The sequence below is a fragment of the Jaculus jaculus genome, chromosome 1 (genome assembly GCF_020740685.1).
Source record: "Jaculus jaculus isolate mJacJac1 chromosome 1, mJacJac1.mat.Y.cur, whole genome shotgun sequence".
In the NCBI taxonomy this organism is placed as follows: domain Eukaryota; kingdom Metazoa; phylum Chordata; class Mammalia; order Rodentia; family Dipodidae; genus Jaculus; species Jaculus jaculus.
In genome coordinates, this window is record NC_059102.1 from 42006501 (window position 1) to 42023109 (window position 16609).

The 16609-nt window shown below is 41.3% G+C and overlaps 1 protein-coding gene across 1 annotated transcript in view; it reads right to left on the reverse strand.

Annotated features, from left to right (window-relative positions):
• Lgi1 (leucine rich glioma inactivated 1) overlaps positions 1-16609 on the reverse strand; it is a 46388-nt gene that overhangs the window by 10618 nt on the left and 19161 nt on the right. The window contains exons 3-7 of the mRNA XM_004653220.3: positions 16417-16488; positions 16253-16324; positions 4084-4155; positions 595-764; positions 155-319 (exon numbers count right to left, since the gene is read on the reverse strand). Of these exons, the coding sequence (XP_004653277.2) occupies positions 155-319; positions 595-764; positions 4084-4155; positions 16253-16324; positions 16417-16488 (551 nt within the window). The remainder of the gene's footprint in view (positions 1-154; positions 320-594; positions 765-4083; positions 4156-16252; positions 16325-16416; positions 16489-16609) is intronic.

Consider the following 16609-nt stretch of genomic DNA (forward strand, 5'->3'; position numbering starts at 1 on the left):
AAAAATGGTTTACCTAAAGTGGATCAGTGAATGGTAGGTGGGGCTGAATGGTTTATTCAAAGCATTGCATTGCTAATTGTCACTCATCTTCTCCTGTCACCTTTGGCCATGGCAGCTTAACTTCCCACTCAAAATTTTATTAGGCTTTTTGTACCTGTAATGTTGTCATAATTCCGGAAGGTCTTTTCTACATGGTCCCATTCAAGGAAAATGCATTTTCCAGTAAAAGGCTGAGCGATGACTACATATTCATCGTTCATATAAGAAAATGTATCTATGGACAGTGATTGATAAGGCAGGTCTTGAGATTTTGCAAATTCTGCAAAAATAGGAAATGGTGGGTGAGTGGGAGGTAATATTAATACCTTTTCCCTTGGATAGATCTCAAATAGCTATAAGAAACACATATATTTTAGCAAAACAAATGGCAATTTCCCTTAGTTTTTCAAGATAAGACACATTTAAGGTTCCTGATTTTAAAAAATACATTACTCAGATGGTTCATAAGATTTTAAAAAATCAGGTCTTGTACATATATAAAAAAAAGTAGCCTTATTTTAATTTTCTGCTATACAGTGATTTTAAGTACATTACCTGTAATGATGCAATCAAAATCCTTGGAGGAAAGACTATTGATTTTGCGTTTCTTGTATTCTGGAGGCCCTTCACAGTAAATATCTTCAACTGTTGCATTGGTATGGCCAAGCCATTCCACCAGCCACTTTAGTTTACAGTCACAATTAAATGAATTCCCTCGCAGGTCCCTGGAAAACAGACCTCTGCTACTTTTGCAGTACAAGGGCCCTGGCATGATGCCAGCATGATTTCAGTCTGTAACATGCATGATGACCCCACCTGGCTTTACATCATGCCTTATAATCTAAGTGACCAAAGAGCATCCTTAAAGGCTACCCCAGCCAGTGAAACCTCATACCTTACTCTTGCTTAAATTCAAAGGTCCCAGTCTAGAACAGTGCTGTCAATAGAAATAGCATGTGAACCACATATGTAAATTAAGTTTTTTTATAGCATCCCTAAAAATATTAAAAGAAACAGGTATATTTAATTTTCATACTATGGTTTATTTAACTCAACACATTCAACATTTTATCCTTTGGATGAATAGTTAACATATACATGATTGACATATTTTTACACTTTCACTAAGTTTTTGAAATCCTTTGAAATTATACTTTATCTCAATTGAGATGTTAAATTCTCATCAAGGGCTGGAGAGATGGCTTAGCGGTTAAGGCACTTGCCTATAGAGCCAAAGGACCAAGATTTGATTCCCGAGGACCCACGTAATGCATAAAGTGGCACATGCATCTGGAGTTTGTAAGCAGCAGGTGGAAGCCCTGGTACGTCCATTCTTTCTCTACCTGTTTCTCTCTCACAAATAAAAATAAATAAATAAATAAATATTTAAAAAAATTCTCATCAGAAATATGGAACCTGCTTTTAGGTCATATAGTTTAGAGTTGAAAATAGATTTGTATGTCCAAGTTGTTACAAAAATAATTAGAAGTTTCCTACTAATTGAAATGAAAAAGTTTTTAAGACTTCTTTTTTTAAAAATTCCGGGGTTGTGGTGTAGCTCAATGGTAGAGTGCAGGCTTAGCATACTCAAAGCGTAGGAGATAGAAACTGGCTGGTCAGTTTAGGGTGACAGGACCCCAGAGGGAGTAGTTTTCTCCTTGACTGAATGTGGGAATTGTCCTTGAGCCTGTAGGGGGATCGAGGTTATCACACTTTACTACAGGTCAGACAGTCAGAAGGGTCTGGCCATTCCTGTTTTCTTCCCCCCTAGGGAGTCCTACTGTCTTCTGAGAAAGCCCTCCTATAGAGTTAAGATTTCTGAGATTGCCCTTTTCCAGAGATCTTGACTCCAGATACCTGATGATAGGACTAGACTGGTGAAACCCAGCTGCCCATCCATGAGCTTGTAAAAACCCCACCTGTGTCTTGAGCTGGGCTTCTCGAACCCCCTCTTGCCCCCCTGGGTAGGATCTCTGCCTTGCTTCATTCTCTTGTATTCTAGGTTTGAGCTCCACTTCTCTCACAGCTCTCTCTCTTGGAAATCTAAGCTATCATAAAATGTCTCTGAACATTCTCCTGTGGTCTGTAGATTTCATTCTTTGAATTTGTAAGACGAGAATCTGGGACCACCCCTGAATTATCAGTGCATTGGTGTATATTAGTACATTGACTGAGGAACCCCAAAATTCCTGGGTTTAAAAGGTCTGGGTTCAGTCCCTAGGACAAATAATTAAATATTTTAAATGAAATAAATAAATAAGTAAATGTAAAATTTAAAGGACAGTGCCTCAATTACACTAGCTGCATGCTCTGCATACCCAGTGACTATGGCTGTCGGTCAGCAGCCAGGTTGTTCAGCACTGCTCTAGAAGGCACATTGTGGTGAGAACTGTATTTAATTAAATTAATTCTTATATTTAATTAAATCCCATGAGCCACTGCTTTTTCTTCTTCAGACATCATTAATCCTGATCCTAATCTTTGGTCCATGAATTCTGTTTTAGTAGGATATGACTTTGCTCCAGTAGAGTTCTCACAGACATACAATAGCTCGTGTCTATAATAAACGACACAGAACAGTTTAAATTTCCATACATGACCCCAACTAACCACAGTTCTGTTTAGTTACACTGATTAGGCTCAGGAATTCCATCTTTTTCTGGTCATACAGAATTCCTAAAATAGGTGCTACCTACTCTTTATGTAGCATGTAAATGTTTTCTTAAAATACTCAAGTATTTAAATTTATTATAAGGAATACACTTTAAAAAACTACAAGAAATCCACTAAAAGGCAAGTTGACATGGCTCCTTGTACTTCTAAGATTATGGGATTCCCTAGAGATACGAAGCCAGTTTCAAGTGTTGATTGACACAGGAAGGCACATAGGCCCCACAATGAATTGCATCTCTAGTATGTCATGAAGCACCCGTTAGCTTCCAGAACATTCCCAGAACTGACCCCATCTCCCAAGCATGCTTTGACCTAGAATGAGGGCCAACTCTCTTAGGCTACTGTGGACCACAGCAGGTAACTGATCTGTTGGGCTGTCTTGGAAGTGTCTTGATTCTAGCACTTGCCTGGAAATAGACCATCATTCAGGAATTGGGTTAGTAGGCATGGAGGAGGGGCTGGGGAACTGCTTCAAAAAACAAAGAAAGTCTTCTTCATCTGAAGTTAAATACTGGGCTTGAAGGAAATTCTTGGCTCAATTATTTTTTGTTGTTACTGGAGAAAAGTTGTTTTGAATTTATATTCTATAGCAAAATACTTAAATATTTAAAAAATTGTTTTCACATATCCTTTCATTTGTTCCTATATCCTACTTTATGACTTTTAACTACTCTGCCAATGTTCTGTGAGGCACTGAATGAAATGAAATTGCTTTTGAGAGGGTTAGATGTATAGCACTTGCTTGCTTACAGCAAAATAGACAAATTCCTTGCAAAGATCTTTCACTCTGAGGCTTAAAAGTCAAAGTTTGAAAGCTCTTTTGTTTGAAAAAGGGTCAAAAATAATTAAATTCATTCCCTTCCTGGGGTTTAAGCCAAATTCCTAGGGATTAAGCCTAGAGTTGTTCAGTCTAATGAGAGAAAAGGCAAATAGTTACTCTCCCTTCCCCCACTTTGTGCTCCATTTCAGTTGACTGACCAACCCATGGGTGTAACCTTTCATCTTATTCTGTCACTTTCCCAGACTCCTTTATGTTTTTCCACTTCTAACCCTATTTCCTGGACCTCATGAGCAAAAAAGGGACCTTGAAATTTCTATTGAGTTTTTTCCTCTCCTCACTCCCTCAGCTACTCTTAATATCACCCCTTACAGACAGACACACATTTTGTCAAAGTAATGCTTGGGCACTGTGTATTCAAATTTTCCCATGGTAAGCTGTAGAGAAGCCCATATGTTATCTATGCAAATTGAAAATGTAAACATATTAAAAATGTTAATTTAATTTTAAAGCCAATTAAAATGCTAATCATCAATACTATATCTGCTAATCAATTACTGCCAATTAGTCAGTGATTTCTTAGATCCTCTTACACATTTGTTAAAGAATCCAGGCCTTTGAAAATATCTTTTGGGAGTGTTTGAAGATTGTTGTTTGCCAGGCTCCTGGAAAAAAGAAAAACACAAGAGTCATATAAACTGTAGTAATAAATTTAAAAAATACATTCATGATAAAGCTTTGTTAGGAGCACCTTTTGTCCTTTCCATTTTGTCTACTAAATTATTGGAGCCCTTATTTTTTTTCTTCTACAATATTACTTGGATTCCTGTTGGCATATTTTCAATTTCTGACTTCTTAGCTCCCACATCCACTTAGTATTTATGTAACACTTCACATTGGTTCAAGGCTGTAGCAACAACAAGCCAGCATCAGAATGCTGCTTGGACATCTCGCTGTGTATAACTTTAGATTTCCAGTCTCAGAATCCAGCCTAGAGGATGTCTCCCAAATGATGACTTGCTAAACCAGTGGTGGTGTCCATCTCCAAATACCCCCTCTCCTATCGTGGGGACCGGTGCTTTCTTCCTCCTCATTTGCTCCAGAGACCAGCTAAACCTCCGATCAACAGTACCTATAGTTCTGTCTCTCCATCCTCATACCCATCTTTCCAAAGTACATGTCCCCTGTTCCCCTTCCTTCCTTCCTTCCTTCCTTCCTTCCTTCCTTCCTTCCTTCCTTCTTTCCTTCTTTCCTTCCTTCCATCCTTTCTTTTTATTGCCTTTTCGCTCCAGTCATTCTATCTCAAAAAGAAAAAAATCTTTTTCACAAATACTCATCTATACATCCTCTTTAATCATGTCCTTTATCCTTTTTGTGGTTTTTGCCCTTTGTATGGGGGAGGTATATGTGTGGGTGGGTGTGTTTGCATTCTATGTGTATATAGACAAAAAGTTGACTCTCTCTACCTCATCATTTGAGACAGGTTCTTTCACTGACCTAGAGTTCATGGTTCTGCTAGACTAGCTAGTCAGTGAGTCTCTGAGGTTCCTTGTCCCTGCCCCCGCCCCCGGGATTCTAGACACACCTGTATTTTAGTGGGGGCTGGGGATCTGATCTAGGATCCACATCTTGTTTGGCAAACACTTTACCATTGAGCCATCTTTCCAGCCCCTTTTACCTATTTTTCACAGAATTTGTTTTTTCTTTCTCTTCCAATTTGCTTATTTGTCAATCTTGAGAATGATTCTGATCTGGGTCAAGAGGAGGAAGTGGTTCTCACAGCATCAAGGGAAAGGAAATGCACACACATGACGGAAATGTGGAAGGCGGAAGTGCTGGTGCTCTGCCATCATCAGCAAAGGGCAGCAGGAACCGAAATGGTTTGTTTTATCCCTGCTCACATTATACGCTTCTCTTCCTCAGAAAACAGCCTCTGTTGTTGACTTCCAATGCCCTTGAAAGCCTCTCAATTTACTTTACAAAAAAGTGTGTGTGTGTTGGGGAGTGCCATGGTGCATGGGAGGAGGTCAGAGGACAACTTTGAGGTGTCTGTAATCCACCTTCTTTGACACAGGGTCTGTTGCTGTTGCAAACAACCTACCAGACACCAAAGGATGTCAGCAAAGCTGGCCTGCAAGCTTAGGATTCTCCTGGCTTAGCCTCTCATTGTCATACATGCTATGGGACTACAGATACACGCACCTCTTCATCCAGCTTTAAATGGGTGCCAGGGAATCAAACCCAGGCTAGTAGACTTTGCAAGCAAGGGCCTTTAACTGCTGAGCCATGTCCCCAGCCTTTAATTTTCCTTTAAAATACTCTTAAAACTTCCGTCTTTTACTTCCTCTAATTAAATATGATGCATTCCTTTTCTTTTTAAAGTTTTTATTATTTAGTGTGTGCTTGTGTGTGTGTGTGGTGTGCCAGCCAGGTCCTGTCCTTTGACCGCTGCAAATGGATTATGGATCTGGCTTTACATGGGTGTCTGGGGAATTAATCCTGGGCAGGCAGGCTTTGTGAGCAAGCATCTTTAAGTGCTGAACTATCTCCCCAGCCCTCAACTGGCTTTTAACACACCCTTAAAAAAAAATCTATGTCTTGGGCTGGAGAAATGGCTTAGTGGTTAAGGCGTTTGCCTGCAAAGTCAAAAGACCTCAGTTTGATTCCCCAGAACCCACATAAGCCACACAAGGTGGCACAGGCATCTGGAGTGCATTTGCAGTGGCTGGAGGCCCTGGCCAGCCCATTCTCTCTCACTCCCTGCCTCTTTCTCTCTCACTCTCTCAAATAAATAAATAAAAATAAATAAAACAAAACAAAACAAAATAAATCTATATCTTTTACCTCTCCTAAATGAAGAGATTTTTCCAAGTGTAAATATTCAAAACTTTAAGAATTTACTTATAAGTTACTTATGTTGTTTTTATTACTTTTAGAAATTATCACTAAATGGGTAGACTTTTTTTTTTTTTTCAATGAACCTTAGAATGGGAGGATGGGAAAAGAATCAGAAAGTTAAGTCTCAGTGACAATGGATTTTGGGATGAAAGGCAATTTTGGAGCCATTCTGCACTGGAGAGAAACCCTGAGGCTGTCACTTATCGGCTATGTGACTTTGTTTATGTGTCTTCTTTAAGCTCCATGTTGCATCTTGGATCTGAAATATCCTGCAAAGGCCCATAGCTTTGAAGGTTGGTCTCTAGTCCCCATGGTGCTATTGGGAGATGGTGAAAACTTTAACAGGTAAGGCATAGTGGTAGGGATCACTTGTGATGTGTCCTTAAAAGGAGACTGTGGGACTCTGGTCTCTCTCTCTCTCTCTGTTTTCTGGCTATGAGGCTAAGCAATTTGCTCCTCCACACACTCCCACCATGATGTGTTGCCACAAACTCAAAGTAATAGGGTCAACAGATTGTGGACTGAAACCTCTAAAACAGTGAGCGAAACACATCTTTTCTCTTATAAGTTGATTATGTGAGATTTTTCTTGTAGTGGCAGGAAACAGACTAATAAAACTCAGTGTTTTTATTTTGAGGTAGAGAAAGCAGTATCTAATCTCAAAGATTATTAGAAAAATAAAATGAGATAATTCAGGATGGTGCCTGGTATCTGAACTACTCTCAATAAAGTGTAGGTGGTAAGGTGAGGAAAAGATACAATTCCTGGAGACACACTGCCCAGGAAATAGTATTCAGAAAACTGACCATATGAATGAACTGTCAGGACTGCCCATGTATAGTGGTACTAAAAAATGTTGCTGAAAAGACTTTTAGTAGAAAATAGGATGGCACTTCATATCTTGGTTTGGTGAGCAATAGGTGTAAGAAAACTACCCAGGCTCATAGAAGAAGAAACAAGAGGAAGTAAGTCCTAGAAATCAGAAAGACATTTTCCTATACCAAAGATCCTGGATTGAATTTCTGATAGCTTCCTTCTGTGTCAGGGAGATCCCAGTGCTACTGGGTCACACTTAGATAAACAAAAAGCTTGGGTAGAGAATCGCATGGGAGGCAATGCTATCAGGGCCTGGGAATTATTATGCAAAAAAATGTAGCATGTTCTGGTATAGAATAACCTCGTGTAGGCTGACTGATTGGGGTTGAAGGATATGTCAGGGACATGTATTTGGATCAGCCAAACATGGAAGGTAAGAGGAGAAATGAGAAAACAGATCCACAGGAAGGAACTGAACCTTTGATATGGCCAGCTAAGAGTGGCTAACAATTCCCAAGTGAAGAGAACTTAGAAATATTAACATTCCAGTGCATTGAGAAAGGAAGTTATTTGATTTAGCATTGTCTACAGCTGCAAAGCACTGGAAATAACCCATATCTATATCAGTAAGAGATTATGTAAAAGCATGATGGCTCATGGTTAGTGTGTAATATTTTGTAGATGTTTTGAAAAGGGGGAGATGTCTTATGTCTTATCATGCAGTGAGACCTAAGTAAAAAGAAACATGGAGCTAGTACATAAGAGTCTAAATCCCAGGTAGACAGGGTAAATGACTGTAGAGGAACAAAGAAAGCTCTAAAAAGACATAAACTCTTGAATTAGGGTCTCCTTTGGAGTGGTTATAACTTGAATCATTGTCTATGTTGTGAGAATTTTTATTAGTAAGCATTTATTATTGTTATTGTTATTGTTGTTGTTGCTTTTGGCTTTATTTTATTTCTTTTTATTTCTGAGGTAATGTCTCACTCAAGCTCAGGCTGACCTGGAACTCACTCTGTAGTCTCAGGCTGGCCTTAAACTCACAGTAATCCTCCTACTTTTGCCTCCTGAGTGTTGGGATGAAAGGTGTACACCACCATACCTAGTCATTAATATTTTATACACTTAAGAAACAAAGAATGAAGTTGCCTTTTTTTAAAGAACCTTGTTGCTTTGTGTGTGTGTGTGTGTCTGTTTGTCTGCCTGTCTGTCCAGTGAAGATTCAGTCATTGTAAAGCAATCACTTGGTTGCACTCATCAGGTCCTAAAGCTAAAATTCTAGTGTGGAAGTAACTGCCAGCATCATGGACAGCATTTGGTGCCAGAGTGGTCAGGTCATTCAGATGTTCTTTATGAATCTCCTCAAGGATGGAGCAGCCTTGTATCCTCCCAAATCCCTACATGTTTTAGGGCCTCACTCTGCCGAGGCTGAGCTCTCTGTTTTGGTTAAAGCCGGAGGTACAGAGGACCTGGAGCCTCCAGAATCCATCATGGACACCTGGAAACTTCAGGGAGCTTCTCCACAGGGGACAGATGCTGAGGGCACCAGGCCGGGGTTACCAGGAAGGAAAAGATTCCCAGCAGCTGGCTCCACATTTGGTTATTACACAACAAGGGTGATGAGAAGGAGATCTGGTGCCTGTTAGGTTGTGCAGACAGCTAGCAAGGCGGAGACAGTACTGCTGGTTTTCAGATTAACTGAGGGGGCCAGGTGTGGTGGCACACACCTTTAATCCCAGCACTCAGGAGGCAGAAGTAGGAGCATTGCTGTGAGTTCCAGGCCACCTTGAGGCTACATAATGGAATTTGGGTCAGCTTGGACTAGAGTGCTACCCTACCTCAAAAAAAAAAAAAATGTATTAATTAGGGTTGATATCAGGATTATTTCATTCTTCTGATTCCAGCTCTGTTCAAATTTTGAAACCTGGATTAAATTTTCTCAGTCCCTCCCTACCCAGCTTCCCAGAGAAACAATTTCACAGGATCATTTTCCTCAGTAGAAGTTCTGGCTGAAATACCTGCCAGATGTTTCGTCTGTAAAAGTGGCTGCAGCTTTCACTCCCTGCATCTCTTAGTACAAATGTCGTGGACTAGAACCAGGGATTAACCTTGAATTTTACCGCTATCAGGGGTGTTCCCTTGTCAACTGTGCCTCTCTAGGTGTTTTTGTTGACATCAGCACAACTGAGTGAAGAATGTGGATTTTATGATTGTGAGAGTGAACACATGGAGCTATTAGTAGTTTTTTTTTTGTTTGTTTGTTTTTTGGTTTTTGGTTTTTCGAGGTAGGGTCTCACTCTGGTCCAGGCTGACCTGGAATTAACTCTGTAGTCTCAGGGTGGCCTTGAACTCATGGCAATCCTCCTACCTCTGCCTCCCGAGTGCTGGGATTAAAGGCGTGCGCCACCACGCCCGGCTTATTAGTAGTTTTATATACATTCTTTTGCTATAGAGTTTAGGAAAACTGCTGTATCTGCGAGTGAAATTTTAAGGCTTTTGTATGTCAAAGTCCCAGTATGAATCTTTTTGTTGTCACCCAAACTAGTGATATTTAATACCTAAATCCTTGAAAATGTCCAATTCAAGAGGCTGAGAACATCTGTTTTTTCCTTCTTGGTAGAAAAAACTTGATGCCTGAGTATTCCAAAATGTCCATCTTTTACTTTGACTCACACATACATACATGTTACACACACACACGCGCGCACACAATTATTTCTTTAGGTTAAGGAGACTTTGGAAGTAAACATATATTTTTTCCAAATAAAGGAGAAACATCACAGTCATGCTAGTAGTGCCTTCTTCCTGCCATTAAAGAGTTCTCTTAGAAAAGGAGGTTCCAAGAAGCCTCTGGTCCTCTGTCCTCTGCAGATGATGGCATGCAGGAATGTCACCATGAGCTGGAGTGGGGCCCTCCTTCTTCCTCAAAGGTCTTTTCACTGGGATTCTCTGGCAAGTTCAAGGGTTTTAAATCAGAGCTAGATTTTAATACTATGAGATTTTTTACTTCTTGAGGATAAAAGGAAAAAAAAATTAAGAGGCTTAAAGAGAAAGAGTCTTGGAGTCAGATGTGGCCATCAGAGTTGACTTTCAGCATGGGATGATTTAAGGAGAACCAGGCTCTTGCCTCTGCCTAAGCCAACCTTCCCCTGTCAGCTTTAGGACTCCCCCGGTCAGCCACAGAGTACAGGGCAAATATGTGGGTCAGCAAGGCATGTCAGGGGTTGCGTTTTGGCTGTTTCATATGAACTGAATGGCTTCTTGGTCAGAATGATTTCCAAGTTCTATTCTCTCTTTTGAATCGCATGTTTATGATGCTCACTGTAAAAGGCTCTTTAATGATAATCAGATGATGCTGGAAGCAATATCATATGCCACATGGTTAGGAGTCATTGTGTTGGGCAGTAGGTTTTTCTAGAGGGTAGAGAGCACCATGGACCCTCTGAGGGGGGTGGGCAAAGCTGACTGAGAGAGTAGTGAAGACAGGACAATGAGAGGCTGTGGGAAGCCTTTCCTCACTATTAACTCTTTCTAAGACATTTCTGCCATGGCTACTCATAGGATGTTTTTGTGCCTAGCACAGCGGAAGGCCTCCATATATACCTTTAGATCAATACAGACAAGCAGGAAGGAATGAAGGAGGGAGAGTAAGGAGCCAATATAGACAAAGAAAAAAGAGGTGGATACTTCTTGAGGCTTCTGTGTCAAGACATAAAATTAGGGAGAAAGCACAGAGCCCTGTGAATTTCCATAGCTTGTAATGCCACCAGCACATCCGGTGGACCTGCCTTCACAGAGCCCTCCCACTGCTCAGCTTCAATGTGGTGCTAATTCTACAGTCTTGAAAGTGTGACTTCAGTTGAGTGTCTGCCTACAAATCATCCCTTAAAACAACCAGGATAGGAAGCTATGGAGATGGATCAGTTGGGAAAAACGCTTGCCTTACAAGAAGGAGGACCCGACTTCAAATCTACAGCACCCATATAAAAGATGGGTGTGGTGGTATGTGCCTGTAATCCCAGTCCTGGGAGGTAGACACAGGATGATCCCTTGGGGTTACTGGCTAGTTAATCTCAGCAAATCAATGAGCTCCAGGTTCAGTGAGAGACCCTGTCTTAACAAATAAGGTGGAAAGCTGTTGAGGAAGACACCTGACATCCACCTCTGGCCTCCACCTGCATGTGTGCCTTCACACACACACACACACACACACACACACACACACACACACACACACACACCTCACATAGCATTCCCTCACCTTGGTACTCTGATGGTTTTCCTGAGAAGACTCTGACTACAGCTATGGAACCTACTGGAAAGTCTCCTCTAGAGCAGAGCAGACTGGCTCAGATAGCACGTTTGTTTCAGTGCCACGGGGCTGTGCTGCTAAGAAAGCAACGCCTACAACCATCTGGGATGTTCCCAGCCCCCTGCCATGCATTCTCAGTTTGGGTTTGTGTCTCACGGAACCCGCAGTACTTCAAGAGCCATTTTTATACTTTTATATGAAATGTATAAGGGACATTTACAATGCTGATCCAAAGATGGAAGATAGAGATCCTTTTATTTTCTCCTGCACAGGGGTATTTTCCAGGCTCTGTTCTAAGCACTTTGCTACGGTTTCTTTTTATTCTATTTTTGGCTCCCCCGCCCCCCAGGCTGCTTTGGCGTGGTACCTATGCCACCATCTTAACCGGAAGTCTCTGTTCTAAGCACTTTGTATCATTTAGTCTCCAAACAACCTGGACAGCTAGACACTCCTGAGTACCTTGTTAGCCTTACTGCCACTTTCCAGATGACTAACATCCCTGTTTTACATATGAACAATCAGGAACATAGGGTCAAATGCCCCAGCCAAGGTCCTCCAGGCTTTGAACCCAGGGAGACTTGGTGTCAGAAATTCCCTCTTAGCTGCTACATCATGCCACTTCTTTGCACACATGTCAGTGCTAAGGGTAAAATGAAGAGCTCCTGATTGGGTACACATGACCATCTTTAGTTTTGGGATTGTTGCATACATTCTTCATGCCTCTACACAGTGTTGAGCAACCAGCAGCTAACCCACAACATGTAGATTCATGACAATTTCCCTCTAATATTTTGTTTTGTTTGTGCAAACAGTCCTGGTACCCAAGGCAAAAAGTTTCTTTCCTTATAAGTTAGCCTGCCTCAAGTATTTCATTAGAGTTATAAAAAGCTGACTAATATGCTTGCATAATATTAGGACAATCACTTAGAATAAAGTAGTTGAGAGGATCTCAGGACTTAAACAGATTTCATAGGGACTTTAACTATAAGGAAATCTCTATTATGTTTTTATTTTTTTTTTGAGGATCTTGTCTTATAGGTAGGCATATGTATGAAGTTGTACGCTGTCTGTAAATGCTCCAGTAGAAGATAAACCTAGTGAAGCAGATGTATAGAAAGGTGACATATGTTCATTGCTTCTTTAGGCATGGGTTGAGCCCCTTGGAGGTCTCTTGAAGCAGATTTAATTTTAGACCAGAGTGGAAATTAGTGGAGTTTAAAGTGTGCATCTCACTCCAACTCTCTGCATGTGGAGAATATGAGCAAGGGCAGGGCTCTTGTCTCCAGGATCCCTTTCTTCTCCAAATCGTCTTTGCTCTTTAGCTTGTTTAACACAGTGGGGCAACCATCGCTAGATGTCCTGCTCATGACCCGGGATGCTCTGGCTTTATTGCTGGGAGCTGGGGAGCAGCTTATTCTGGGGGGGGAGCACTTCCATGAAACACTGGGAGTAGTCCCACTGCCCTTCTCTTTCCTAAGGACACCTGGAGGGTACAATGAGGGCAAGAGCACAAAACAGCTTAATAGGCTAGTGGGTGAGCTCATGACTCCTTACTGCTTGGATGCTTGCCTTTCAATTGAGGAGAATTGGTCAGAGGTGAATAAAAGTCCACTCTGATGCCTAAAATCTTAAAAAGGAAATTAGTGGCTCAAACAAATGCCAGACTTATTTATAAGCAGTAAATAGTAGGGAATGAACTTGATGTACTGAGCAGGCACAGAAAGGGACATTTGGTTTTAAATGGTGCCTGCTCCATCTCTCCTTAAAAGGAACAAAGGAAAGAAGGACATACACCTTGAACACAGCATAATTAGTAAGAGGACTAATAATACTATTAATACTTATTTGCCTAATTTCTCTTGCTTTGATGAGCTCCTCCAAAGTGGGACTGAATGTCACTCATCCTTGTGAGTTCTATGCCTTAATGTAAGATTTAAGTCACTTCCTAGAAATGGTTTAGAATGAGCCACATGGCATGGCCACTTTTGTATATCTAAACAATGGCAATGCCGTCAGTACGTGTCAGGTGAAGATTTCAGAGAGCGAAGAGTAATATTCGCTGGTTTCCCGTCACACCTACTTTCCACCTGCAGCAGCAGCTTGGAGAGGCAGGTCTCTGTAATGTCTGTGTTAGTGTAAACCTTAGATACATGCCTCTCATAGAAGACTGCTCTTGGTTCTCCACTGAGCTTGAAAGTTTGTAGAGAATCATCTCCTATTATATCAGGCTCTTGTCTTTAGAGTCACCATGCCCCTAAAGTAGGTATACCATTTTCACCTAAATTGAAATTCCCATTTTATTTGATGGACACACAAGGGACTGTAATCAAATCAAATGTTTGTTCTTCACCATGGTGTAATAAACAATATATTTTTCTTTCTCCCTTTCCCAATCTATGCTTCTCACTTTCTTTTCTTTCTTTTTGGCTTTTTGAGGTAGGGTCTCACTCTAGCCCAGGCTATGTAGTCTCAGGGTGGCCTCAAACTCACAGTGGTGCTCCTACCTCTGCCTCCCGAGTGCTGGGATTAAAGGTGTGCGCCACCACACCTGTCCTTTTCTCGCTTTCTTTTCTCCTCCCTTCTGTATTTTCCTTTCCATCCCTGCCTCCCCCCTTCCCCCCATTCCTTTCTGGCAAGATAGGGAGAACATTTTCTTCTGTTCTATGTGGGGAGGCTGAATGAAGCCCCAGGCCTGTAGACTAAAGCAGAAATTCACCTGAGCAAATCAAACACAGCAAAGCTTGTGTCACAGGTTCTTGGAGAGGTCAATGGCTTTTATGTGCCTTGGGCAGCATCCCTGATGCTGAGCAGTGCACAGAGGCCCTGTTGACAGGTGTGTGCTGTAGACCAAAAAGCAAGACAGCATGGGTCCTGGTAGATGTAGCCAAATGACTACACAGACACACTAGAAAGTACATCCAAAGGGCTAGCATTTAGGTGCACTGTACTCTCTGCTGCATCTGGGGTCTAGAACAGAGCTGGGTGGAGGTGCTGTGAGGGAACAGGTTAAGGCTGACAGAACCACCATGGCACTAAGCTTTCCTCCATCTTTAGCACTACCAAGTCACATTTTAGGCACCTCAAAAATAATCATGGAAGGGATGAACAGCCAGGGCAATTTAATAATTGTGTTGATATTTCTATAGTTCTATAACTAACCAGTATTAAACTGGTTATGAATGTCCTTCAAGATTTTGTTTCTGAGCTGGGTCTGGAGGCAAGGCCTAGAAGCCCAGCTATTTAAGAGGCTGAAGCAGGAGGAACACAAGTTTAAGGTAATCCTAAATTAGAGAGCAAGTTCAAGGCAAGCCTTAGCAGCTTAATGAGAATTTGTTGCAAAATAAAAACTGAAAAAAGGGCTGGGAGTATAGCTCAGTGATAGAACACTTCCCTCACATATGTGGAATGGTTTGATTAAGGTGTGCCTCATAAACTTAGATGTTCTGGATACTAGGTTCCCCAGTAGATGGCAATTGGAAATTAACACCTCCTGGAGGGAGTATACTGTTGGGGGCGGGCTTATGGTATTACAGCCAGTTTCCTCATGCCAGTGTTTGGCATACTTTCCTGTTGCTATTGTCCAGCTTATGTTAGCCAGGGGGTGATGTCCACTCTCTGCTCAAGCCATCATTTCCCCCTGCCATCATGGAGCTTCCCCTCAAGTCTGTAAGCCCAAATAAACCCTTTTTTTCTCCACAAGTTGCTCTTGGTTGGGTGATTTCTACCAGCAATGTGAACCTGACTGCAACATATGTGAGGCTTTAGGTTCAATTTCTAGTAATGAGAAGCAAAAGTCTGTTTCTTTATCTTTAACATCGGGAGATGTGACATCTCTAACCATATTTTCCTTAAAAAAATGCAACAGTGTGTATATATGTGTGTGTGTGTATGTGTGTGTATATGTGTGCATGTGTATGCATGTGCATGTAAGAGTTGGAAGAAGTCATGCAGTTCCTCTTGTCCCAGTGTTCTCACTGCTTCCTAATGCACTTCAGGCTGGTTCCTTCTGACTGCAGGGTGTCCTGTGAGTTCAGATTAGTGACACTGACAAGCAGCCTCTCCCTCTCCATATTGACGCCAGTTGCATTCCCTTACTGTGACAATCAAGAATGACTTGACATACCACTAAATGTTCCCTAGGAAACAAAATTGCCCACTGTTAAGAGCGACTGCTGTAGCTCTAATCACCCATTGAATAATTAAATACCTCATTTTGAAAGAAATTGTTCAAGCACTACATGGACACTGCCTGTGACTGCATTAGATTTCAATGCAGCTAGAGTCGGGGCTTACTCCAAGCAAAAAACCCACAGCTGATATCAAATTAAAGGATGTAGTCAACCCATAATTATCTGTGAAGTGAGTGATGATGTAGATAATAAAAAAGTTATTTTAGTCATATAATTTCCCTGCATTGGATTTCATTTCTAATTATGGTCCATCTAGGCTAAAAATACTAACTGTAATCAATTTCCTGAGCACATGCTGATAGATGACAGAAGGTAGCAGGTGTGCATACAGAGAAATAATTTGGGCTTTTCAATATTTATGGGCACTCATACAGTGGGTGCTTTTCATCTCAAGTGTCAAATTGCATTAGCAAGCTCAAAAAGAGGGCCCAGTGGTAGCTAGGTTTGCTCTCCAGGACCATAAAGATATAAACACACACACACACACACACCAAACAAAAGAATCCAACAAGAGAGCTTAAAAAGAATAGCAACATCTGTACTTACAGATGAATTAAAGATTTCAGTCCCCGGAAAGTATGTCTTGAAATGGACTTGATATTGTTATTTTCTATGAATCTGCAATAGGTGACAATATTTTGGGTCAGACAGCCGTAGGAACTTGAGAACACCTGTCCCAAACCATCATGGGAAAGGCTTTTCTTACTTACAAATACTCTAGATGTGGAAGACCGATGAAGGCATCATCGCTGATCACATCAAAGGAGTTCGATGTGAACAACCTGTCCAGGAAAAGTACACAATGAAAACAGCTCAACTGACAGGTTGCCAATCCTTTCTGCTTTTATCTGTCTGAGAAACAAGTGGGGGTAGATATAGAGCAATATCTGGATGTCTGTCTTC